Source organism: Sander vitreus, chromosome 16, assembly GCF_031162955.1.
Source record: "Sander vitreus isolate 19-12246 chromosome 16, sanVit1, whole genome shotgun sequence".
Lineage (NCBI taxonomy): Eukaryota > Metazoa > Chordata > Actinopteri > Perciformes > Percidae > Sander > Sander vitreus.
Genome location: NC_135870.1, coordinates 28607271 through 28633315, shown reverse-complemented (window position 1 = coordinate 28633315; position 26045 = coordinate 28607271). Strand labels below are relative to the sequence as shown.

The 26045-nt window shown below is 40.6% G+C and overlaps 1 protein-coding gene across 4 annotated transcripts in view; it reads right to left on the bottom strand.

Moving 5' to 3' along the window:
• Nucleotides 1-514: 514 nt before the first annotated feature.
• LOC144531884 (leukemia inhibitory factor receptor-like) overlaps nt 515-26045 on the bottom strand; it is a 28641-nt gene continuing 3110 nt past the window's right edge. The window contains exons 2-19 of one of the 4 annotated variants that reach the window (XM_078272251.1): nt 25718-25874; nt 24539-24742; nt 21055-21206; nt 20794-20944; nt 20394-20666; nt 20165-20288; nt 13557-13699; nt 13303-13448; nt 13044-13197; nt 12883-12944; nt 8587-8809; nt 6705-6884; nt 6522-6623; nt 6160-6321; nt 3490-3618; nt 3254-3347; nt 3067-3118; nt 515-1106 (exon numbers count right to left, since the gene is read on the bottom strand). In XM_078272251.1, coding sequence (XP_078128377.1) covers nt 645-1106; nt 3067-3118; nt 3254-3347; nt 3490-3618; nt 6160-6321; nt 6522-6623; nt 6705-6884; nt 8587-8809; nt 12883-12944; nt 13044-13197; nt 13303-13448; nt 13557-13699; nt 20165-20288; nt 20394-20666; nt 20794-20944; nt 21055-21206; nt 24539-24632 — 2703 coding nt within the window. In that variant the 5' untranslated portion in view covers nt 24633-24742; nt 25718-25874 and the 3' untranslated portion in view covers nt 515-644. Of the gene's footprint in view, nt 1107-3066; nt 3119-3253; nt 3348-3489; nt 3619-6159; nt 6322-6521; nt 6624-6704; nt 6885-8586; nt 8810-12882; nt 12945-13043; nt 13198-13302; nt 13449-13556; nt 13700-20164; nt 20289-20393; nt 20667-20793; nt 20945-21054; nt 21207-24538; nt 24743-24860; nt 25692-25717; nt 25875-26045 lie in introns of those variants that run through there. The other 3 variants (XM_078272252.1, XM_078272250.1, XM_078272253.1) reach the window with 3 other exon arrangements.

Sequence of the window (26045 nt, the reverse complement as noted above, 5' to 3'; positions counted from 1 at the left end):
TCATCCAGACGTTAAAGCCTGTAAACACCCACGCAGGTGATTCCAGTTATTCTGGTTGATTAGACCTATGTTCAGCTTAAAGTGGGCCGGAGCTTAGATGGGAATTTATTAGGTCACAAATCTTGGTTACTTTGTTTCGAGCCATTCTAGCGTGGTATAGAAAGCCTGCAGGAAGACTCGATTTGTGCCTGTTCTCATTAATATTCAACGAGCTCAGCTGCTTGACTCTGATTGGCTAACAGCTAGCCAATGAGAGCCTGGCTATCAGCATCCTTTACCCAGCGCAACTGAGCGAGCTCATGAATAGTAATGAGCTCAGGCGACACCACGTCAGACTGACCAGCTATTTTAATTGGCCTGATTTCTCCGCTTATTTCTTTTCAGTGGCTAGAGCTGACAGAGGAGGTAGCAGTTCATTTTCACATTCACGACATAACACAAACACATATGGACATAACATATTTTAAAAAATGCAAGTAAAAACGGTTTTGTTTGGCAGGGCACCTTTTAAAAACTGAATTGTGTAAATGCATACACATAATAAAAATTACGTGTTACACTAAATCCGTGTTAAAGTTCTGTTTTCTGGCTACCCTACTTATAACTTACCATACCGGCATTGCATGCAGAAGCTATCTGGAAGATTACTGTGGTAACAATATGTAAGTGGAGACACAGGACATAGGACTGTCTGGATCTTCTTCTGTCTGGTTTGTAGTGAAGGTGTCCGTTTGATGAGGCTGGTATCCATCGGAGCTTCTCTCTAAAGATGTTCCCTCCTGAAGCTCAGGACATAAGTTGGACTGCTGATTCCCAGGCTGCATTATCAGGTTGTATGACACATTAGGAAATTCCATTCTAAATGAAGAAGATGGTAACCCTGACTGAGATGGGATGGCCATAGATGGTAAAGTGAGGGGTGGCAGGTTGCACTTTTTCAGGGGCTGGTTGTAGTAACCCTTTGGAGTTTGTGTGTTCATGTTCTCCTGGCTGACCAAACCATTTATTGGTGCTCCTGCACTACAATACAGTTCCGGAACATCCATGATATTTGCTTCACTATAGTGACACTGATCCACCTGAAAATGACGACATCCATGTTCACCCTGGAAAAACAAACAAAATAACCTCACATTAATTTCAAGATGGGTGGTAGCTGGGTGTGCAAAAATGCAAATAACCTCTGAACCAACAATAGTTCAGCATGTACTTGATCATAAACCGAAGTAAAAAATGTGACATGATGACAGCGCTAAAGGAAAAGTTAAAGTGCTCATATTATGCTCATTTTCAGGTTCATGATTGTATTTAGAGGTTGTACCAGAATAGGTTTATGTGGTTTAATTTTCAAAAATCACCATATTTTTGTTGTACTGCACATTGCTGCAGCTCCTCTTTTCACCCTGTGTGTTGAGCTCTCTGTTTTAGCTACAGAGTGAGACATCTCACTTCTGTTCAATCTTTGTTGGGAGTCGCACATGCGCAGTAAGTACTGCTAGCTTGACAGCTGCAGAGTATGAGGGAGTGCCATGCTGGCAGCTAGGCGAGCATTATAATAAGTGTTACAAAGTGACGCACGTTCGTCATGACTACAACAGAGCAGTTTCGAGCAGTTTGCGAACAGTGTTTTCTCTGGAAGATGGTAAGTCCCTTTGGGGTGGACTTTGGGCTTTTTCACTTTGTAAATCTATAAAGTGCACAAAAAAGATATAAACTTAGCACAAAAAGTAAGGAAATTTGTGTTTGGTAGATTATTTCTCTGTCAATAAATCTTATACCGTTGGAAAGCCTGTTTAGTTTCCTTTCAAATGGTGCCCCATTTGTAAGGAACATGCATTTGTGGGATGAGCAGCAGCGCTGAGTATGTGGGTTGCGCCCATGAACAATTTGCCAAATCTTCTCTGTCAATGCCAAACAGCTTATTCTGCCATTGACTCGTTTGGTGTTTGGTGGATTGGATGATTGAAGTTTGAAGAAACAAGACATATTGCCAGTTGAACAATTTAATAATTTCACAAACAGGAGGCTCAGTAGCGTGTGGAAGAACCATACACCGCCACAACAGCCTGGCGCCTCCTCCTCATGCTGGTCACCAGCCTGGTCACACACTGCTGTGGGATGGCATCCCATTCTTCAACCAGCATTTGTCGCAAGTCAGCCAACGTGGTTGTGTTGGTCACTATGGCACGAACAGCCCAAACTGATCCCACAAGTGTTGAATGGGGTTGAGGTCAGGACTGCTGGTTGAAGAATGGGATGCCATCCCACAGCAGTGTGTGACCAGGCTGGTGACCAGCATGAGGAGGAGGTGCCAGGCTGTTGTGGTTGTGTATGGTTCTTCCACACGCTACTGAGGCTCCTGTTTGTGAAATTATTAAATTGTTCAACTGGCAATATGTCTTGTTTCTTCAAACTTCAATCATGTGTAAGATGTATTTTCCAAATAACTGAAAGGTAAGATTCAGGTCATAGAATGATTTTGGCTCTCATCACTCCTAGGTCAGCAGAAAAGATAAGACACACAGATGAACATCATAAAACATTTTGTAGATCCAATTTGTAGATCTAAGACACTAACGAACTGTTTGGCCTTGGGAGTGTGGAGAATCTAAGTGTTTCATGCATGGCGCAAACATCGCCGAAGGACCGGACAGCAGAGCAAAGATGACCTGGACTATATCCAACCGATGAGAGGACCAACAAGGATGGGCAGAGAAAACGTATAAGAGTATGAGGGTCTGAGTGGCGGGCACGAGTTCCAGGGGAGACTGTCTGTTGGTAGGGCGAGAGAGACGGTCTTGATGGAGAACTGCGGCCATATGCATATGTATTTACTTGCAATATCATTTCACTAAAGCTTGTTATATTTTAACTAAGCGAATCCTGAGTTTTATTTCTGATCTACCAACGGACACTTAAATCTTAAAATGTGTGAGGTGTAGTGACCTGAATTGGAATCAGATTACGCTGGCCTTTTGGGCCAGACTAGAAATGGTAAAATACGGTCACATTTTATCTTCAGAAATAAGTGGAGTGCCCCTTTAAGACATGGTTGTGAGGACCTACCGTTAATGTCAACACTGGCTTTGGGATTGGAGGATAGACCGTCTCTTTGATACTGTTGGATGTAAGAATGCATGGAAATAAGTCACACAGGTATGGCAACACCATGCAGTCATTAGAACCATCAGAGTACCATTAGAGACAACAATCGAGCTAATTCCACAGAAAATGAATGTGTTGACTTGCTTACCATGTCCAGTGTCTGTAGCAAACAATAGTGATGAGGGAAAGGAGACCAAAAACAGTGACCAGGGAAATGAAGACTGTCTTGATCAAGTTATCAGCTGTTGAGTTAACAACCCAAATGAGAAGCAGAAGTTGATCAGATAAAGTAATAAATTCAAGATTTGATTGTGTTTCCATAAGACAATTGATTTGTACACAAGTAAAAAATAGTGATCTGAAATGGAAAAAAAAGCAATATACTCAGTGAATTCAAGGTGGCAGTGATGGATGTAGTGCCACATTCTCCAACTGCTGTCCGTGCCTTTACTGTGAATATGTAGGAACCAATTTTAAGGTTTCTTGCTGTCAGGCTAGTGGCCTCAGGATTGTCTAAACCAAACAAAATAGATTGTCATTAGTAATAAACATCCTGAAGACCCATCAAGGTCACAATTTAACATAGAGTGCTTTTCAATTAGTAAAGTCAGAAGGTCTGCATTACATAATAAACGTAACGCTTCAGGTCCCCCTATTTAACATTTACTACATAAGCAGCTATAACAACCGGCACCTTCCGCGCCTGAAAAGTGAAGCCAATGCAGAAGTGCCTTAAACCTGCATTCTATCTCATTTCCAGCAGGGGGTGACTCCACTGGCTTCAAAAAGAAGTCTGTTTCTATAGAAGTCTATGGAGAAAAAAAAACACTTCCGCCTTGATTTAATACCTCAATAAACATTTTATGAACCAGTTTACGGTCTCAATTACAAGTCTTCTTCAATACAGCATGATGTTCATTTTGTAAATTATGATCCCATTTATTTAAAAATAGACGATAAAGCAGGGGATGCTTTAGGACCTGTCAGTCAGGACAGAGGCTTAGCAATGCTAATCATGCTAACACTGTGGACAATAGACTTCAACTTGTTTTTGGGTGTTGTCCGTGTTTTCATCTTAAACTTTGACCCTCTCGCTGTGTGTTTTCACTTCAGCAAAGTTAATTGGAAAACTTTGGTCGCCTAGAAATGTCTTATTCAGTATTCTGCCAACCAAGCTAGCTAGCTAGCATTAGCTGGTAACTTAAAAGAAAGCCTGCCGATTTTCAACCAGCTCTGCATGCTACACGCTGACAAGCAGCACCAGTACCCGTAGGTCTGCGTTTACCCGCCAGTAAAATGTTACCTATTTATCTTAGTGCAGCGCCATTGAAACCATACACAACAGTGCCGTAAACGCCAAATATGGTCACTCCGGCTCTAAAAAATACTAAGATGTGGATGGCCAAAATGTGAACTGCTGGCTTCAAAACGGCAGTCCACAAACCAATGGGTGACATCACCGATGCTGCGTCCATTATTTTTACAGTCTATGAGCTATAAGGACATTTTAAGTATTTCATAATAGACAGATTTGTCAACTTCTAATAACTGTGTTTTACTTTATTGTCATTCAATATCTGTTTTTACAACAGCCTCCATTTGGGTGCTGAGGAGTTATAGTTATAGACATAAATAAACACATCTGCTTACAACTATATTACAGTGTGTTATTAGAAACCATCTATTACATGTTTACATACTGCTTGTAAATGCTAAACGGGGAAATTAGTGGAGTGTTGCCACAATACTAAGGTAATTGATATGGTTTGTAAAGGTGTATCCTGACCAGTGGCGATTTCTTTAAGACTGCAAGGGAAGCTCGGCTTCCCCTAAAATGTCTAAAATGTAATGGTCAAACATGTCCTATTGTGTTAACATTTTATTGACTAAAACTGCGTTAGAATACGTTCATCTCGAAGACGAGTTCGTTCAGAATCAGCTGACTAGATTTCCTTCTCATACATTCCCGTAGCGTCTCGGTGCATTTCCCTGTTGAAGCCTAGCGTCCATTGACTTCAATGAGGCTGCTTTGAGCAGTTTTTTTCAGTGCTTCGAAACTAGACGGTCATTGGATAAATGTGATTATGTCCCGCCCACGGACGCTCAGCGTCTCTGGGGGTCAATGGAGCAGTGGGCTGGCCTGGACGCTGGGCTTCTGCGTGATGATTGGAGGGTCTGTCGAAAGGCTGCATCTCCTTTTGATTGACAGATATTTTGTGCGATAAAAAGTCGCCGAAGCTGTTCGAGCAGAGCCAGAGCTCAGCTCATCGCGGATTTTGAAAGTGTTGTTGAAAAACGAACTGCTGCAACCTATTTCTTGGTATTTGCTTGGCGAAATTGCTAGCCAATTTTCATCATACATTTCATACAAGTATACACCACATTCCTTGTTTCAGTTTAACCTAATTCCCACATTTCCTCCTTCGAGTTTAATATCATTTTGTTAGATCGTTTGTCCTTTCATTCATTCATACAATAGGCTAGGCTAGTGTTGTGGGGGTGAACTAGCCAGCTAGCAAACTGCACACGATGGCAGACAATGCTGATATTGTCGACCTGGTTTTGGCAAAGCCATTTGAAAGTCTTCCTTACGAGGTGAAACGTAGAATAAAACAGCAGGGCAGATCAACACTTAAGATTGATTTAGTGCGAAAGATAGGGCAAAGTAACAGGTCTTTTCATTTCTCCTGGTATGACAAAGTTAGCTGGCTGACTGGAGGGCTGTGACAAAGAAAATGTACTGCTGGCCATGCCTCTTGATGAAACCTTCTCATGGATATTATAAATTATTATTATAATAATTATTAGATTATGATTGTATTATATTTTTATTATTATATAATATATATTATTATAATATAAACACATTTTTATGATGTAGGCCGAAAATGAGCTTCCCCTCTTTGAAAGACCAGCAGCCGCCACTGATCCTGACATGCAAATGTGTTCTTATATTTGTAAATGTGTATACAGATTGAGAATGCATAATAGGTCCTGTATGTAACCCTGGTTCTCTGTGGAATTTCATCAGAAAATAACAGGGTGTCACAATACCTGTGGTGAAGTTGATGACTTTCTTGTCGTAGTCCAAACAATACAGGACATAGCCTTGGATAAAAGCAGTCTGCTCTCTTAGAGAGATAGGCTTCCAGGATACCTCGTAATCCCAATCCTGCTGTTGCCCCGTGAATGATTTAAACAGGCCGTCTTGTATTTCTGTCAATAGAAAGTACTATTGTAGTAATTGTCACTCATATAGACACATATCTATACTATATAATATATAATTCATACCTTGCACTCTGTATATACTGTAGCATATGTTATTTATTCATGCTGTAGCACGTTATTTAATTTTTTATTTTAATCACTGCTTAAACACTTCTGGTTAGACACTAACTACATTTCAATCTTACTTTTCTCTCTGACATAGCCCTCACTTCTTTGTAGTAGCACTGGAGCTTCCTGGGTGCAGGCATATACTGACAAAGTGTATCTCAGTCCATCTTTGAAGTTTTCTAGAGTGGAGAAATAAAAGGATGTATTGTAACACAAATACATGTAATGCAACTGTTTTCTGGGCAAATGATAAGACTTACTTGAAAATATACTGGCATTAGTCTGATTGGGAGGCACTTTCAGCCACTCCACGGTGCACCTTCCTAAGGTAGGACACCAGTCCACTATGTAGCCACAGCTGGCTGTTGGACTGGCAGACCAGGACAGGTTGAAGCTACCGTTGCTGCCAATGATCAAAGAAGTGTTCACTCTGGTTCTGTCTGAAAATAAAGATATATCAATATCAATATTAATAAAGTTATGAATATGTGTATTCATAGTGCGAAAGAGGAGAGAAAAGCATGTTTAGAGAAAGAAACACTTGGAGTCTTGATTTTTGAGGTTCTGAGAATAACCACCGTCTCGTTCACTCAGGAAGTTGTGCCTAATCTGACGTTATATCTCTCTCCGGTGAGCTAAACAGCTGACTCTGTGCGGCGACAATAAACCGACCCGTTTGCCTACGCAGGGCCACAAGGTGCCGGTCTCGTCACGTCGCGGTCCCTGTGGCTGGACTGCCGAACGGATGATTTATTCTCTCGCTTGTACAGTAACTTCTCCGCGGCGGGAGATAGCAACGTAGCATTTACAGTTTCAAACAAGCAACATCATTTAACACAACAATTAATGCACCGCGATCAGTGGTGATTTTTAGATTAATAATAATTAATAATCAAACGCGCACCAGTAGCACTTATTAATCAAATCACATTCAATGTTTATTCCGCAGGTCAGCAGATCGCAACCCCCAGGTTCCGCCAGCCAATGGGAGATCAGAGTGTTCTTGAAGGTGTGAACTACACGCCTGTAGTTTTTAGACTTCGGGCCATTTTCTCTCAAAGAGGTTTGAACCTGAGCAGGCCTGTGTGTGGGGCACGTGGTCCCTTTGTCTCTGAACACATGTTGGCTACATGTGCTTTTGTTTAAGATCAGTTTAATCTCACTTTTTCACGGTTCCAACAACAGCATAAGGGAATAGAGTTTTAACCCACTGGCTGGCTTGCCCCCCCTCTTTGCATGTTTTCCCCATGTTAGTGTGAGTTTTGTCCCACAGTCCAAATAATCCAAATGTGACTCTAAATTGCTTGAATGAATGGAAGCGTGAATGATTGTCTATCTTTGCTCTGCTGAGAAAGTGATTGGCTGTCAATCTTCCATCCCTCCAGGACATGTACGCTTCCAGGACCCTGAGACGGGCAGAAAAGATTGTGGCTGATCCCTCTCACCTCGGACACAAACTTTCTAGAACCCCTCCCCTTCTGGCAGGAGGCTGCGGACCTTCAGGACCAAAACCTCACACCATGAAACAGTTTCTTCCCGTCTGTATCTCATGTCTCTTATTTGATATCTCCTCGCTCCTCGGTTGAGCTGGAAGTTGTTCTGTCCCTCCTGTGTGGATTTTTTTCTGTATTTATTGCTTATTTCCTATTAATATGTTTAATGTTTATGTATGCACCATCCACAAAGGCATATTCATTGTAAGTGGTACCTACTTGGCAATATGTAATTTTCTGATTGTGATTCTCAACATGTGAGCCCTGTGATAGTCTGTACCCTGCCTCTCGCCCAATATTAGCTGGGATTATTAGCTCTATGAATGAGGTCCATCTCATCAAAAATCTCTCCTAAACCCACTGTACACTACCTGTCCAACAGCACACAGACACAGTTAGAGACTAGCTGGTGAACACAATGGAACATCAGCAGCTAAAGAGCCAGATACAGAGCAAATCAGAGCTAAAAGGAGATTAAATATTAGATTTACATTCGCTGGGTAGTCAGACACATAAATAATGCTTATAATGCTCTGCGTCTGCAGAGTTTGTAAAAGGGAACTGTTCAATAACAAATCGCCATTTTCAGAATCAGAAAAAAAAAAATCAATGAATGTAGGTTTAAACCTGAATTCTGTTAGCTTCATACCTGGATTGGAGCTGGGGATGATGATGGTTGATGGGGATGAAATGCCGTTTATATTCCTAGCTTTAACGGTGACGATATGCTCGACAGTGGTGTCCAGACTGAGGGCAAGACTGTAATGGTTGGGAGCCACTTTGGTCCTATTTCGTCGCTCTCTCTCTGTGGTCTTGGTCCAGGTCACTTCATAGTCTTCGATGTGTCCATGACTCTGGTTGGCCAGTGGCATCTGCAGAGAAGTAACATCAGGACTTTAGCTTAACTGCCAAAGCACACGCATGAAGATCAGGCCCTCATCAACACCACTTCTAATAAGGCACCCTTTATGAAGTTTATAATACGAGTAGCTCAGATCAAGCAATCTGATTGGTTCATAGCCGTGATAAAATAACCACATAACAATGGCTATAAATCAAATTCTTTGCACGATAAGTATCACTCAGCAGAAAAAAAAGTTAAACTAACAAACTGATAGCTGGTGCCACGGAGGGAAGCTGTTTATCTGCACACACTGCCATGACACAGAGCTGGTTTAAAGGTTCTACGACATGCTGCTTTTTGGATGCTTTTATATAGGCCTTAGTGGTCCCCTAATACTGTATCTGAAGTCTCTTTTATATAGGCCTTAGTGGTCCCCTAATACTGTATCTGAAGTCTCTTTTATATAGACCTTAGTGGTCCCCTAATACTGTATCTGAAGTCTCTTTTATATAGACCTTAGTGGTCCCCCAAATACTGTATCTGAAGTCTCTTTTATATAGACCTTAGTGGTCCCCTAATACTGTATCTGAAGTCTCTTTTATATAGACCTTAGTGGTCCCCTAATACTGTATCTGAAGTCTCTTTTATATAGGTCTTAGTGGTCCCCTAATACTGTATCTGAAGTCTCCTTTATATAGACCTTAGTGGTCCCCTAATACTGTATCTGAAGTCTCTTTTATATAGGCCTTAGTGGTCCCCTAATACTGTATCTGAAGTCTCTTTCCTGAAATTCAGACTTGGTGCAGAATTACAGCCACTAGAGCCAGTCCCACAATGAGCTTTCCTTAGGATGTGCCATTTCTCTGTCTGTAGCTTTAAATGCTATTGAGGAGGAGAGGGGGGGGGGGGGCAAGGTGGAGGGTGGGGGTGTGGCCTTGACCAACTGCCACTTTGCTTGATGCACATGATGTCTCTCTTTCTCATGGGCGGGCCAAATTCTCTGGGTGGGCAAAGCAGAGAAAGGGGAGGTAACCTTTCCCCTTATGACGTCATAAAGGGAAGATTCCAGATCGGCCCATCTGAGCTTTCATTTTCTCAAAGGCAGAGCAGGATACCCAGGGCTCGGTTTACACCTATCACCATTTCTAGCCACTGGGGGACCATAGGCAGGCTGGGGGAACTCTTATTAATGTTAAAAAACCTCATAAAGTGACATTTTCATGCCATGGGACCTTGAAAATCCGCCAACTATCCCTTTAAGTGGATGCTATATTTAGAAAATTTTTACCACTTTACCTCCACTTTTCGGACCGAAACAACGCCCCCAAGGTCTGTAGCGAGCTATTGCTTAAGAAACTAATAGCTTTAATGGTTAATAAATCATTGACTAATGCTTTACAGCAGAGATCTTCACAGGGGGGCTGGGACCTCCTAGGGGGTCCTCAGAGTTACTGCAGGGGTGCCTCCAAATTATTGTTGTTTTTTAAATTTAAAGTGTTTTTCAAAAACTAAAACGTCTTACCGTGAATCTAACATATTATCAGCAAATATAAATCAGCTTATTTGTGAAAGTGGTCACTAAGGTAGCCATCCACAGATACAGTTAATTCCAAAAATGTACTGTGTCACATGTATGTTTAACATTATAAGATGATTTATAAAATCATGCCAACAATTTTTATTTTAATAGCTTAGTGTTCTATGCAAAAGCTATGTGTATGCCTACACTTTATTGTAGGCCCAGTTTAATATGCAACTTGATTTTATGTAGTAGAGGGGTCCCTGATCTGTCTCTCTCAGTCAAACAATGGCTACACTTGGCTTAAAAAACATTGAACCCTGCTCTACAGATTAGTTTTAAGCCATTCATTGGAATAACTTTTGCTGCCATGGTGTGAAAGGGTTAGTGAGTCATTAAAGGGATACTTCACCGATTTAGCATTAAGCTTTGTATCAGAAGAAACCCGGTAGTATTTTTGAATGACTGTGCTTCCCTCCCTCATATCCCCCTGAGAGGGGAGATCTCTGTATTGAGGGTCTGGAAAAAAAGCCTCAGATGATGCAAAAATCGTCATTTTGCGTCATAAGAGGCTTTTTTGCCCAGAGGCTATGGACTACAGTAGGACCTACTTCCGCATGTTGTCAACCCGCCCATAGGGGGTTGGACTGCCGAAATTTCACGAAAACAAAACGAGTGTCAGCCATCTTGAATCCTCGCGGAGCGTGGCTTCTCAGCATCAAAACTTTAGATAGATAGATAGATAGATAGATGGATAGATAGATAGATAGATAGATTTATTCATCGCGAAGGAAATTTTAGAACAACAATTATGTGCATTCAAACTACCACACACGTGTACCACCGGGATACATTGGTACAGATCGGAGAGTATGCAGGACACTTTATTACAGACGGAATACTCGACACAGTTTCGCCTGCCGGCTATGGAGACCAGCGGTGCTGATCGAAGCCTCTGGCCGGTAAAGGGACATCGTCAGCAGGGGACGTTGAACGAGTTTGCGGGTGGCAAAATCGTGTTTGTTGTCCGCTCATTAGACAACAAACTGGACTACATCCAACCAACAAAACTCACACTTACAAACTTACAGTCTACCAAGTGGCGTAACGAAATTCAAACTGTAAATATACTCGAATTACGCCGAAAATGAAGCTAACTAGCCGCTACCTGTACACATAGGATTGGAGGGACAGTGGCAGCTAACGAAACCCCTAATGTTCACAATCGGACACCATTGTTAGCTTTATAAGACCTTGGGGTATATGTTATGTAAGTGGCGTGACAAAATTCAAACTGTAAATATACGAAAGTTATGCCGAAAGTGTAGCAACGATCTTTTCCCATAGGATTAAATGGGACACATAGCCTAGCTTGCAGCTCCGGAGCTCCGCGGAGCCCCGAGCCCTGGTAGTCCAGTAGCCGAGAAACGGTGACTTTCACTGGGTATGGAGGTTGCCGCTTTCTCGTCAGACTGTGTGGAGCTCCTAAAGTCCAACACGTCTTACCAAATTTGCAATTAGCCATAAATCTTCGTAAAAACGGCAAATATTTGAGCTTTATATAGTTGATGTCTTGCTTAAAAAAGTATCAGAAGTGAATTTAATAATAGCCCGACAAAAATGCGACAATGTATAACTTTGCAGTGTCTGAAATATGAGACCTGCTGTCTTGTCTCCAATGTGTTTTACAGCCTACCAAGCGCTAATGCTAGTATGTGTTAGCTGAACTTTACGGAGCATATAATGTGTTTTGTATGTCGTTTTTATATAATGTCGTTTTTATATATTTGAATTGTGTAACCACTTGAGCCACGGTGAAACGTTGTTTGGTGTATATGGTTGAAATGACAATAAAACACAGTTGAATTGAGTTGACCGTCTCACTGTCTGTCTGTAAACGGTAGGCGTGGCTTGGGAGTGTCCTGAAGCAAGTGCATTCTGGGATTTGGTGTCTTTCATCCACATGAGCCAAAAACACATTTCCTGGCTTTTCTCGGCCTAGAAGGCACCAATTTCAATTTTTTTTCACATTTGTGTGACTCAATTTAAAGATATATTCAGCTTTCTAGCGGTGAAATATCCCTTTAATGAAGTCATTAATTAAGGGTAATGTGTCTCACTTTCTAACAAGCCATCATGTCTGCAGATATAAGTAAGTCATTAATAATCACTCTCTGATAAGCAACAGCAAAAGTCAGTGAGTCTTCTGAAAATAAAAAATGTGAATGCGTTAATAGTGACATTTTTACAACAATCCATTCAGTCTTGAAATGTAAATATCAATACGTTGTTAATAAATCGATTTTGGTTCCACTACGCTGCAGCACTTTTCCAGAAGGTCAGAGGTCAAATTAGCGTGGTCCTCCTGATGAACTGAAGAGCTAAAAAGACAAGGGTCCTGCTGGAGGAGGGTAAGCAGAGAACCAGAGAGTTTTCACATCCTGGCAACCCAAAATGTTTTCTCATTAACGGATTAGTCAATGTTTTACTACCAACCAACCAAGTAAAGCAATTAATTACTACTGATAAAGCCTTTCTGAAGAGCAGTTTATTAGAAAGTGGTGGCCACTCATCTGACCTACCTTCCAGATGGTTATAATTTGGTTGTCCATCACCTGCATCCACACATCAAGAGCATCTGGAACTATAGGACAAAGAGACAATCAGTGCCTAGAAAAAAATGGAAACAGTATCTGTTCAATTGCCATTATTGACTAAAAGTGTTTACTTTTTTGTTTCTTACCATCACCCTTTGTATGGAAGTTGACATTTGTGCTCCAGGTGCTCCATTTCCAGAAATGTTGTGCTGTTCTGCATCGTATTTCCACATTATATGTCCAATTTGGTATCAGGTCATTCAAAACTGAAAAGTTAAGACCAACTCCAAAGTGTTCCCTCTGGGAACACAATTACAAGTACAAGAATGATGATGTTAGTATAGTTCAGAAAAGGATCCAACTTTAAAAGTCTTGCTAATAATGAGTTTTTTTTTGTCAACTCACTATGGTGTTTTCACCATTGTTATTAATGTTCACTTGGCATATTAAACTGAGATTATAGTACTGCTGCACCGTCCACTTCCACTCCAGGCTGACATTTCTGGCATTCACACTCGAAGCTGTCACTCCCTCTGGAGGGTACATGTACACTGAAACAAAAGACAACAATCAGCTGATTTCAATGATTATAAAGGTGATGTCAATCACCAAATAAGCATTTTGCCACACAGAAATGCTAATGTTTTAAAAAGGTATACCTCTTTTAGTCAGGTCTGCAGTGTCAGAAAGCTTCACTTCGCCCAAAGGATTACTTGCTGTTAACGTCCAGTTTCTCTCGCGAGCATCGACTCGCACTTCTTGATGGCATCTCGTCTCAGGCGACTTTGCACAGATTGACGGACTGAAATACAAATGCCAAGAGAGTCTAACTTTTTCGTTTGATACATAATAAAATGCTCAAAACATTTGCCACCTTTTATGTGGATGTCCAATCAGTTATGATGACAAAATGTAGTTGATTAAAGCAATACATTTCTCAGTGCATGCTATATTGATGGAGAAAGCTGCAGTTTGTAGCTGCAAAATCTGTTGTTCTTCCTACATCCAGCACCGACATTTGACATGACAGTAGACCATACTCCACAGCCCTGTTGTCTGGCTATCACTGCATGAAAAGTGGGATTTTCGTCCCCGTAAACGTCCGTAAATGCCTGCAAACGCCCGTAAATCTCCCTAATTTTCGGCAGTTAGCGTCACATTCGTCTGTGCCACATATTGACGGAAACGAATCATAACGTATGTGGAGAGCTCCCGCGGAGGTGCTAATGGCTCAGATAAGCATATGAATAGCAGCGAAACCTCTCTTGGCCAGAGAGTGTCTGGCCTAATTAGCATATGAATAGCAGCGACACCGCAGGTAACAAACAGGGAACCGTCTTCGTCCTTCCAGATATTTTTTTTCATTGTTTCTATCGGCAGTTGGTATGAACAGAGCCAAAGTTTAAGTCCGGTGGATTCCATAGTTACATGTCTGCAACCGGCACAACATTTCCTACACTTTGACCAACCATAATGTACTGTATGAAGAGTGAAAACTGTAGGGGAGAGAGCAATTTTTTGGAAAAAAAATCGTACTGCAGCTTCACCCTCTGTCCTACCTTCTAGCTCTCAATATTCCGGCCCCATACACACACACATTGGAAAATCTGAAACGGTCTGAAAACTGGACGATACATAAACTATGATTTGGTATAAACTGTGCTTGATATCAGAATGCCCATTCAGCCCAATAAAGTCTTGCCTTCGGTTTAAACTTTTAATTATTTATCTAAATTAAAGTATGGCGATACAGTATAACCCCAAAGAGGGGTTGTTTTGAGCTATGTTAAGTGATTTCCCGAAGATTTCCCATTAAAGTCTATGGGAAATTTCGCAGTGTTTTTTTGCCGATTTCATGAAAACCGTGTGGCAAATCTCTTATTCAAATGATAGCACACCATTCCTGGTCATTACACACGTTTTGATGTATTTTGTGTGCATGTGTTGGTAACGCTCCGTGACTAGTAGCGGGACAAAAATGTGGCGGAATAATAAGTATGGGGGATAATAGTCATTGTGCCGATTGCTGCGATTGCAGACCATTCTACCTCCGAGCTTTATAGCTTTAAACATAATTTGCTCTTACCAGTGTTTCGCTGTTTGTACTCCCAGTTAGATAGTAAATGCAGTAAATATATTCTTTGTAAAATTTTACAATCATTCACCAAAGCAAACGAAAGAAAAATGAAAAGTCTCCTTGCATTCACATTTTGGTCAAAACTCGCCATTTTCAGCGTAACATTAGCTCAAGTTGTTCTTGTTGTGAAGGGGCAAAGTGGGACATCCCTTCACCATTGCCAGGCTTATCCTAGCAATGTTCTTCCATTGATCCAGACTTACATGACAGTGATGTGTTGGAGGCAAGGAAGAACTATATGCTATTTTGGCTTGGATTTCGCCTCTGAGCTGCTGAGAGTAAACACCGACTGGTGGCAACTTTGTTTACATTGCTAACCGTAACCCTCCAATGCCAACAGAAATGGAATAATGCTGCAATGAGGGCAATTTCTGTTGGAGGCTTCTCCAACGCCGAGAGAGCCCGTGTGTGCGTTGCATGAAAGTTTTACTCCTCACTTGGACAAAGGTGGGCTGGAGACCTTCTTCAGGATCATGGATTAGGATTATCCCGAAGATCAAATGGAAAAGACCACCAAGACCAGCAAGTCCGAGAGGGCAGATGATGAGTGAGTATTTTTGTCACCTGATGCATTTTGTAAGCTATTTTGTTGAGTTGCCTCTTAGCGAAATGCTGAGTGAATTTAAGTTGGGCTTTTATTGTGAAAGGGGTAAAAACGGTAGTACTGAAACTGTAATGCGCTGTCATATGGAGATGCCATTGCCAGTGTAGAAAATAATAAAAAGTTGTTGCCGCCTTGGTTTAAAACTTGTTTTGATCTCGGAGCCTCTGTGTTTTTATTTGATTGCATTAATTATAGGCGCAATTTATAACCCTTGACTACACTATGTTTTATCTGGGCATCAGTAGCTAGCAGGCAATGTATCGGGTACATACAGCCACTTTGTTTCCAACATCATAACCAGGCAACCAGGACTACACCTCCAATATGGAAGTAAAGAAAGGCTATACATTTTAAATTTGTAAGCAATTAAGATCTTATTCCATCCAATAGATTAGATTTAGTCTCGCTTCGCCAGACCTTCCTCCACAGCGCCGCAGAGGAGGGTCTGGCTAGTCCACACAGCAATCAGGGATGGGAAAAAAAACATGCTCTGGTTTACTGGCATTTCTTTAAACCAATCACATTGCGTTAAGCGCTGCACGGAGCCCCGGTGCCGCTGGAAAACAGCCTCAGGAAGGAACTTGTTTTGGTGGAACGTGTGTACGTTCAAAGGTTGTTTTAGTCGTGCAACAAAACTCAAATTGGACCGATAGTCTAGCTAGCTGTCTGGATTTACCCTGCAGAGATCTGAGGAGCAGTTAACCATAGTCCTCATAAATCCACCGGAATTTTGAAGTCCAACACAAAGGAAGCATTAGGTAATGGAAATCCGGTTGAAAAAAAGGACATACGACATAATTTCCGGCGGCAACGGGGAATTCCTGGAAGTGGAAGGTCATGGATATAGACTAGATTAGACCCTGATGACATTGGGCAACATTACAGAGGGTAAATTCAAGTTGTACAATTTATAATTATTCCTTGTAGCTTACTAACTAAAATTTGAGTTTCCAAGGTTTTTCTCATCAGAACTTCTCTTTCTTGGATCATGTGACTGACAGTAAAACATTAGTAGCAACAGCAATAACACCTGAATCTCCAATTAAACTGTCCACTATGAATCTGACAATGTTTTGAGAGTGCAACAATAAATTGGAGTAGTACTCTTTGAAGTATTTAAGTAAGGGTTAATGCCCGACGAGGTGTCCATTGTCAGCTATTGATGAACTTCGGCGGAGGCGTCGGATGGTTCACGCCTCGCCGTCGTCCATTAATACCTGACAATGGACACCTCGAAGGGCATTAACCCGCTTATACCATGGTCACTTGCCAAATATATATTTTTCTTAAACATTAATTCATATTTTAATACGTTTTACAATCAAAATCTAAAGTTTTTCCAAACAATAACTGTTTCCCTGGTTATGCCTGAGGGTCTGACTAATAGCTGGAAAAATCATTCCCATCCCATAAGGTTCTTAGGACCTTAGATACGACTTGCAACAGGAGCTATTTATAGTCCACTCAGCTTGTCAGCTCAGCTACGAGCCAGAAAGCTAACGCTATGCTAGCAAGATTCAGAGTCAATAACATTGTGTACAGTTGGCAATCAGTAAAAAAATGTAACAGTATGTTTAACATCAAGACAAGCTAGCTAGCCAGCCATGTCATTGTCCCCAAAACAATATAACGACTTTTACGAACAGTTTTATCCACGACATGTAACGTTAGCCTACTGTCTGCCGCAGCCTGAAGTAGTGAACAGTGAACGGGATAGTCAACTGCAAATATGGCTTGACCCCAAAGAAATTCTAACAAAAGAGTTCTCAGTGGTTGCAGAACGTGACAGATGGGTGGGCCTGGATTAAGTTGAGGTTGGCCTGAATCTAGGCAGTTTTCCCGAATCATCCACATAGTTCCCAAATCCAGGAAATTATACTAGAGCAGCAGTCTTAATTGCCTGATGAAACATTTTTCACAGGGTTTAGAGGAGAAAAGGGGAATTCATTATAGATGGATTATCATTTTTGTTGTTCAAGATACTGCTCGTTCAACTTCCAATTATGATTAACTATCTCTTATTTTTGACTAGCCTAAATAAGCCAAACTATCAATAAACTATCTACTATTTTCAAAATACTAGGTCATATATGTAATATATTTATTGTAATAAATCCAAAAATGACCCCAATGCGTCATCAGATATTAAGGAAACATGCTGAGTTGAAATACTATCTTTTCTGACAACAATGCTAATGCCAGTATTTTCTCCTTTTGAAATTTCTGTTCCGTGACGGAATTTCTGTTTGTGTTTTGGCCTGTTTGTTGTTATCAACTGCCCAGTTTGACAGCCAGGCCGGGCTGCCAGATATACCTGTAAAAACGTAAACCCAGCGCGCTACAGCTGTAAGGTTAGTACAGCCATAAAAGCAGCAAACAAACGAACAGGATCAACGGAGATTGATTTTACCCGACAAAAAACATTTCTAATAGTTGCATGACCAGAGACGTAACAAACCCGTCTGGGTAAATATTGGAGATGTATTTGAAAGATGGAGACAGCTTAGAGCCCAAAAGGACGCAGAGTTGGCTAATTTCCTCCTGAACAGGTAAGCATTAGCTTCAGGCTAATTTATCACAGCTACTAGGGACGGGCATTTTATGTAATTTCAACATTTGTGTAGCTACTCACATTGAATTATATAGCTAGAGTACCCGAGTTGGTTACTCGCAAAAACAACTGAGACACAACCAGTGAAGTGATCCCGACTGGTCCTGGCTAATGCTAACGGCTAACGTTACCGGAGGACCAGGGAAGCAGCCACGGCTGTTTATAAGGTGTAGCCTGTTCAGCGGCTGTAGCCGACAACGGTGAGTTATTTTAAGTTAAGAGAGTGGGGCTGTAAATCGGACAGAGAGGCCTGTGAGTTTGCAGTGTGTTTAGCGATTGTTGCCGTAATTCTAAGCCAATAAAGTGTGTTCAGTCAGGTGGAAAAGGACGGCAAGGTAGTGGTATTTTTAGCGGTTCCTATCGTAATTCTAAGCCGAGGAAGTGTGTCTGTCTGGCGTGTGGAGAGGATGGCGAGGTTGTGGGATTTTTAGCAGTTTCTACGGTAATTCTAAGCCGAAAAAATGTCTGTCAGTTGGGTACAGAGCTCCACGTGAGCACGGGCTTTTATGACTGTCAATATAGCCAGCATCTAACGTTAGCTACTCCGCTGTGCTGTGGAGTAATGTCTGGCTATATGAGACAAGCGTCTAGCAACTTGTTGTGGATAGATTGGTATTCTCACCCTAACCTTAACCAAAGTAAGCCAATCAGAGAACTCCTTTGTATTCCCCCTAGACCAGGAATACTGGTGCCTGATACATGTTTTGACCATGCAATATTCTAATTAGCATATTTGCATGATAGATAAGTGATTACAAGTACAATTATATATTAAAGCAATTGGTTACAAGCATATTCATGCGAAAAATAAGAGTGAATACAATTACATACAATTTAATAATACAATTTCCCTTAAGTAATTCTTCTCATATCGTTTTGCCTAGTGTCGGTGGTTTCTGTGGTTCATAACCATTCTTTTGATTCCAATAAAGAATCAGACTGTTTTTTTATATTTTTTTAATACTTCTGTTATTTATACATATCTTTTTCTATTCTCTTCTTTTCTGCACTGTGACCTTCACTAGATTTACCATTAGTCGTCACACTCTTCCTCAAAGTTATACAACTCCAATTGAAGTTACTTTGGGTGCAATAACTTTGACGTTGAATGTCAAGTCTGTGTTTTAGCAAAAAAAGGGTATGTGTCCAAAAACATGTACTGAATAGGAGTTACATGACATAGGCTAAGTCGTTTACATCTCTGGTTCACCCCAAACAAAGATAACACCTTACAGTAATCTCACAAAATCATGTATTCCATAAGTATGTAATCATGTCGGTGCAATTTAGACAAGTCCAATAGATTCATAGACCCAGAAAACATGGGGTTAGACACCAAGATTACTTGGTTAGGTCAAATAATGAAGGAGTTAGGATATTTTAAGGGCTTCCTGCCCATCTTGAAAATTACACCTTTTAGTGGTCAAACTTTGGTAAACTTTTAGTATGTTATGAAGGACACCTAGTACTACAAAAAACAGCTGAGAAACATTTTGTTAGAATTATTTTAGGGTTAGGCATTTTTTTTTCATATATGCAGCCACCTAGGATGTGAGATACCGTTATTCGCTGTGAAACAAAGTCAGTTCAGAGGGGCAGTGTAACTTAGTTCTTGTAGCTTATGTGTTAGCGCCATCCTGTGGTGTTCAGAGGATGAGGCACTGAAGCAGAACACAGTGTTGGAAATAACAGATTCACATTTCCTATTTGTTTTAATGTAGTGCATTAATTTATGACCGTAAACAGTCAGTTTCACTGGAACTCCTTTAACACTTTTTTTTATGCACACCCTGCAGCCAATCAGAATTGAGTATTCATCCAGACCATGGTATAGTTAATAAGATTCAAATCCCTTACAGCCTTGTTTGCTTCCGTCCTCCAACCTGTGACTGCATCCGGTTTAGTTTTATTATACCTTTCAAGTAGATGATATTCTGTTGGACTCTTAAAGGGTAGGCTTGCGTCTTTATATGTCCAGTGGCAATCGACTGATTGCAGATCTCGGGTTTCACATTGAAGGTCCGTGACATTAGGTGGGTCTGAGTGATGGCACGTATTAAAAAAAAAGAACAGCCAGCAATTATTAACAAGACGTAGGCCAATTTAAGACTCCAGAATTGAGCACAATACTAAGTCATACTTACAGCCAATAAAAGCACAAGCCCCATATACAACATAAGGATTCAGTTCACATATTACATCAGTGCAACTGTGTTTTGATGCCTGGTTCAGGTGGACAGTCAAGGCATAGGTCTGATTGCTGATTCTGGGAGTGTTCATATCAGCACTACTATACCCAGACAGATACATTTTGCCAAAAACTTCCCCCCTAGGCAGAACGCAGCAGAAGGTGACTGTACTGCCAACCTTGAAGTATTTGTCCTTTGGATAAACCTGTGTTTTTGATGTTTCAAGCCCTGCAAAAGCATAATAATAGGACATTATAAGCATCTGAAGCAGTGCCATGACTGTCAAACGTGTAATAATGACAGCTTGAATGTTTTTGATTATCAAAACATGGAGGTAAGTAAAATGAATATTAACCAGGAAGAGTCTCTTGATTCCATGGGCTTGTATGGTTTTTGTATCGGGACCTGAGCCTCACTGAATGGGAAGCACACTCTAATGCCAAATATGACGTCCAGTTCCAGGAGTGAGTAGATCTTATCTGGTCAGGCGTCACAGCAACTTCATCCTAAAACATTTCCATAACCAAATTAGAGGTGTGTTTGTTTGGCTACTCCAGAAGCAGAGGTTATTGTCATGGAAGTCAGCAACGTTGGTGTAATGCAAATGAACACTTACATAATTTTCTTTCTTGTCCGCTATGAGAACCTCCAGCTCATAGATCAGCACATCCTGTACTGCAGAGCATGAAGGCGTGTCTTCCCATGTTAACAGGATCATCTGACCGGAGCCGGTTAGTTTCAGATTCTGAGCTCCACAATGCAGGACGCCTGAGGAGAATGATCATAGTGTTATTTACAGCACCGTGCTTATCATAAACTACAGAGAGGCAATAGGTTGTTCTCATGAAGCATTTTTACACATCGCTACAAATAGTAATGCCCTGTAATTCGTATGTATTCCACGTATTTGATTATGTATACACCACATTGACTGCTTATTCATAAGAGTGTGAATCACAGTGTAGGGAGGTGGTTGGGGTGGACGTCTAGGTCATAAAACACAGAGCTTTCAAGCGGTGGAGTGGAGTTCATGTCCTCACGAAAACACATGACTTTCACCCACCAAATGGGTGTTTGTGTCCCGGGAGTACAACTAGAGACAGTTGTTTTAACCCAAACCACAATCTTTTTTTCTAATCTTAGCTAGTCGTTTTGGTATCTAAACTTAACTGTCATGAAGGTAACTTTTTGTCAGGTAAACTTAAAGGGTACTATTAGTCAGTATTTTTTTTGTGAACACTAAAAAGAGATTCAGACCCCTCTGAAGCGAACTGTACTCATACTTCCTCGGGAGGTGGTCTGAGGCCCCATCAGAGCTAAAGTGGACCAGAAAGAGAACTGAATCCTCTTTCATCAACCCACAATGTGAACGCAAAAAGAACGGAGTCCGTTTTCTGTTGGTCCACCTTTTGGTCCACTTTAAGAGGAATGAGTTTGGTTTGTTGTAAGAATCATTATATTATCAAGAATAGACAAAGACCACTGAAGATGTATTAAAGTTCATTTTACTTGAGAACCCGACAAGGAGGCCGTCTCCGCACTACAGAACAGTACAGACAATGACCTAACGAAAAGCTCTCTGCAGCTGCTTTTTATAATTACCAAGTGTAATGTAATAAATCATACAATACTGACATCATACGACATCTACAAAGTAGATGTCGTCAACTGTTATCTTGTCAGAGTCGATGACGTCTCCCCTATCTTGTCAGGGAGCGCCTGTTCCTTCCTCAGCATCACACCGTGCTCCAAACAAGGACATGCAATGGCTCCATGTTATCTTGTTTAGAGTATTCATTATAATATTATTCGATGCAAACAGTTTAATAATAACAAGACGAAAAAGTATGTAAATCCAAATTTCCCTAAAATTTGTTAAAGAGCACTATATGTGAAAACACCCTTGGAGTAGGTTAGAGAAATTATAGGTTTTGAAAAGATTTTCAGTTCCGTGGCTCAATATTTAAATGTTTTCGAGAATGCGGATGAGGTCATTATAGTTCGATGGCCTCCCGTATTCATTTGAGCAAGGGAATAGGGATGAAAAGCAGACGATGGGGGAGAGAGAGAGAGAGAGAGAGAGAGAGAGAGAGAGAGAGAGAGAGAGAGACAGCAGGTAGAGGAGAGGAGGGTGAAGCAGCTAGGCCTACTTGCTGCAAGCCTCTGGCACTCTGGGAAATTGGTGGTTTTCCTGTGGGTGCTGTGCATGATGCTGCGCCCCTTTGCAAGAATGCCTATATTGTCAAGAGACAATATATGGGACCTGTTGCTGCCAGATATTGGTGGCCTTGATGTGTCCAGGGATGATCCCTTGGACACTTCACAACGCTGTGTTCCCCTATCAGAGGATTTTCACTTTTTTTTTTTTTTTTTTACAAAACACAATAAGCAGTTATATGAACATTAACACAATATTAGGATGGATTTATTTTAATTATATTAATCTATTTGTATGGCAAATCTAAAAAACTAAAGTTATTTAGCAATATGAAACAAAAAAGTATATTCTACTGTATTAAAAATGTAAAGACATAGAACAGTTTAACATTAGATACTTGTAAATAAATATGTACAGATATTTCAAACCTATAACTAAATAGACAGCATTTTCTATTTTATTTATTATTTAGGGATGTGTTCATTTATGTGTATGTGTGTGTGTTAGTGTGGGTGAGTCACGTGGGTTTTATGAGGTTCCCCCCCCATCCGGTGGGATTTCCTGCGGCACCGGAGCAATCCCAGAAGTTGAACGTCGAGGATATGATCTAACCTCTGTGTGTATGTGCGCGTGTTTGAAAAAATATATATTATATATATATATATATATATATATATATATACACACACTCAGCAAAAAAAGAAATGTCCTCTCACTTTCATCTGCTTTTATTTTCAGCCAAGCGTAAAACTTTGTATGAACATAAAAAAGATTCAACTACTAAGAACTAAACTGAACGTTTCACAGACATGTGACTAACAGAAATGGAAAAATGTGTCCCTGAACAAAGGATGGTCAAAATCAAAAGTTACAGTCAGTATCTGGTGTGGCCACCAGCTGCATTAAGTACCGGGCTCTTCGCTGGCCATGGCAGAACACTAACATTCCCGTCTTGCAGGAAATCGCACACAGAACGAGCGGTATTGCTGGTGGCATTATCACGCTGGAGGGTAATGTCAGGATGAGCCTGCAGGAAGGGGACCACATCAGGGAGGGGGATGTCATCCCTGTAACGTTCCGCAACTTTTGATTTTGACCATCCTTTTTTCAGGGACACAATTTTCCATTTCTGTTCTGCTCTATTTTAAGATGCTAGCTGACAGGAAAGTGCTGGTGACGCACTTAAGAATCACTTAATGGCTCTAAATGTAAGAAGCTGTCTGTCTGCCTTAGCCATACTGGATGGGGGAAACGTGAGATAAGGGCCAGTGTGTGATCAGGAAACTTTCTGTCTTTGTTGAAACAGAAGAAGCCATAGTTAATTCTAGATAGATAGATATATAGATGGATATATACTTTATTGATCCCCAAGGGGAAATTCAAGGTTCCAGTAGCTTATGTTGGTGAGATAACAAAAACAGGCATGGATGTGTAATTTGCAAATCTAATTATATTTCCATTATACCCATTTCAGACAACAGATGTCCAACTGCTGCTAACTGTTAGCATTGACAACAGTCTGCAGTTTACTTCCATACACTTGACGTATGGATAAACCTGAACATTAATTAGCAAATGTTAGCATGCTAACATTGAGATGAGGACAAATCTACTATTATCTACCTTATATATACATATATATATATATATATATATATATATATATACATACATATATATATATATATATATACACACACACACACACACACACACATACACACTTTTCCCACTTTGGTCCCCCTACAGGTTGGAAGCGGAATTGTTCATTACTGCTGTTGTAATGTCTCATTATGTCTCGTTCAAACTACAGATCCGCTACCCGATCTGGCAAACTTGCATAATGTAATGTAATGGACAATTCCGCTTCCAACCTGTAGGGGGATCAAAGTGGGAAAAGGTCTCTGGTGTTGCTTTAAGCACTGTAATTTGACGCACTCACCACTTTCTTGGCCATTTCCATCTTGTGTGCTCTTGCAGAACAGTGAGACCAGTAATAACCATGGGATCATCATAATCCCCTTTACAAGGACCATTTGGGATCAGCTGTTATTCCTTTAATGTAAACTTGTCAGCAAGCCCTCATTGATTTAGTGCTGTCATCATAGACGAGACATCAGAAACCTCCACTTATTACACTTGATACCTGTTAAACAAAGAATTAGCAAAAGTAATGATCAGTTCATTCAGTGCCAAAATAATAAATAAAGGGAATATTCTTGACTCCTGAGGCTTTTTTATGAGGATTAATTTAAAATACTTACATGAGGATGTCTGACTGCTTGTCATGGATCTTGCAAACAGAATGAATTTAATTTGAAGGCAATAAGGGGTAAGAATAAAACTGAGAGAGTTACAGTGTCAAGTTACACCCTGCAGCGAACACTCCCTTTAAAAGTAGCCAATGAAACATGCCTTGGAAATCCATTTGCTGTTTGAGCTCTTAATGACTATCCATGTGGACTTCATTGCAGGAAGTGGAGCTGCTGCCTTCTGGTAACTGTGAGTCACGGTGGCCAGATCAGACATGCCTTACATGAACTCTGACTGTTTGTATTCTTAAGAATCTTAAGAAAACATTTTTTTCAGTATCTGGAGTGTGGCAGGCCTTTATCAAGACATGTTTATTTGTTAGGATTTTTTCTCATACGTCACAGTTTCAGCTGTACTCTCTCTTTTTGTACTCACTTTCATATGTTCCTTAGTATACAGTCACTCTGGTCAGCAGTACAAGAGGAAAGAAAGTAAAACTAGAACAGGAAGCTGAGGTCTCTGACTTACAAAAGAGCAACAGGGTGTTTCCATTTCAAGGAAAGGTCAACAGAATTAGTAGTACTACATTTCACAATTGACAGTATATTAATAATTCCTCTTTTGTAACGGGCTCTGCCAAACTTCATTAAAATCCACAGTTTTGTAATTTAAAAAACAGGCACTTGAACCAATATGTATTATCCTAGGTACTGTATATCCTCATCTGAACTCACTTTAGAAATAGACAGATTAGGTATCTGTCTAGAACTATGAAAGAGATAACGAGGAACTAGTTAAAACCTAAACAACCTTCATTTAACAACTGGAAGGGAAATGTAAACACCTTTTTAGAAATAGACATAATTACCTATAGAAATGACATTAACTCCTGGGGGTGGCAGTAGCTCAGTCCGTAGGGAGTTGGGTTAGGAACTGGAGGGCTGCTGGTTCAAGTCCCTGTATGGGTTAGGGTTAGAAAGGTGCCAAGGTGCTCCTAATAAATAAATTCCTCTTCTCCTGCACTCCTGCAATAATATATAAATGAAGTAATAATAAAGTATCATTTTGTGCATTCATCACATTTGTCTTTGCTTTAAAAGAATGCAAAAGTAAAAAAAAATATATATATAACACACATTGCACCAAAAATGGAATCGGGGATATTGCATAGTCATAACAACAATCCGCTATGGAGG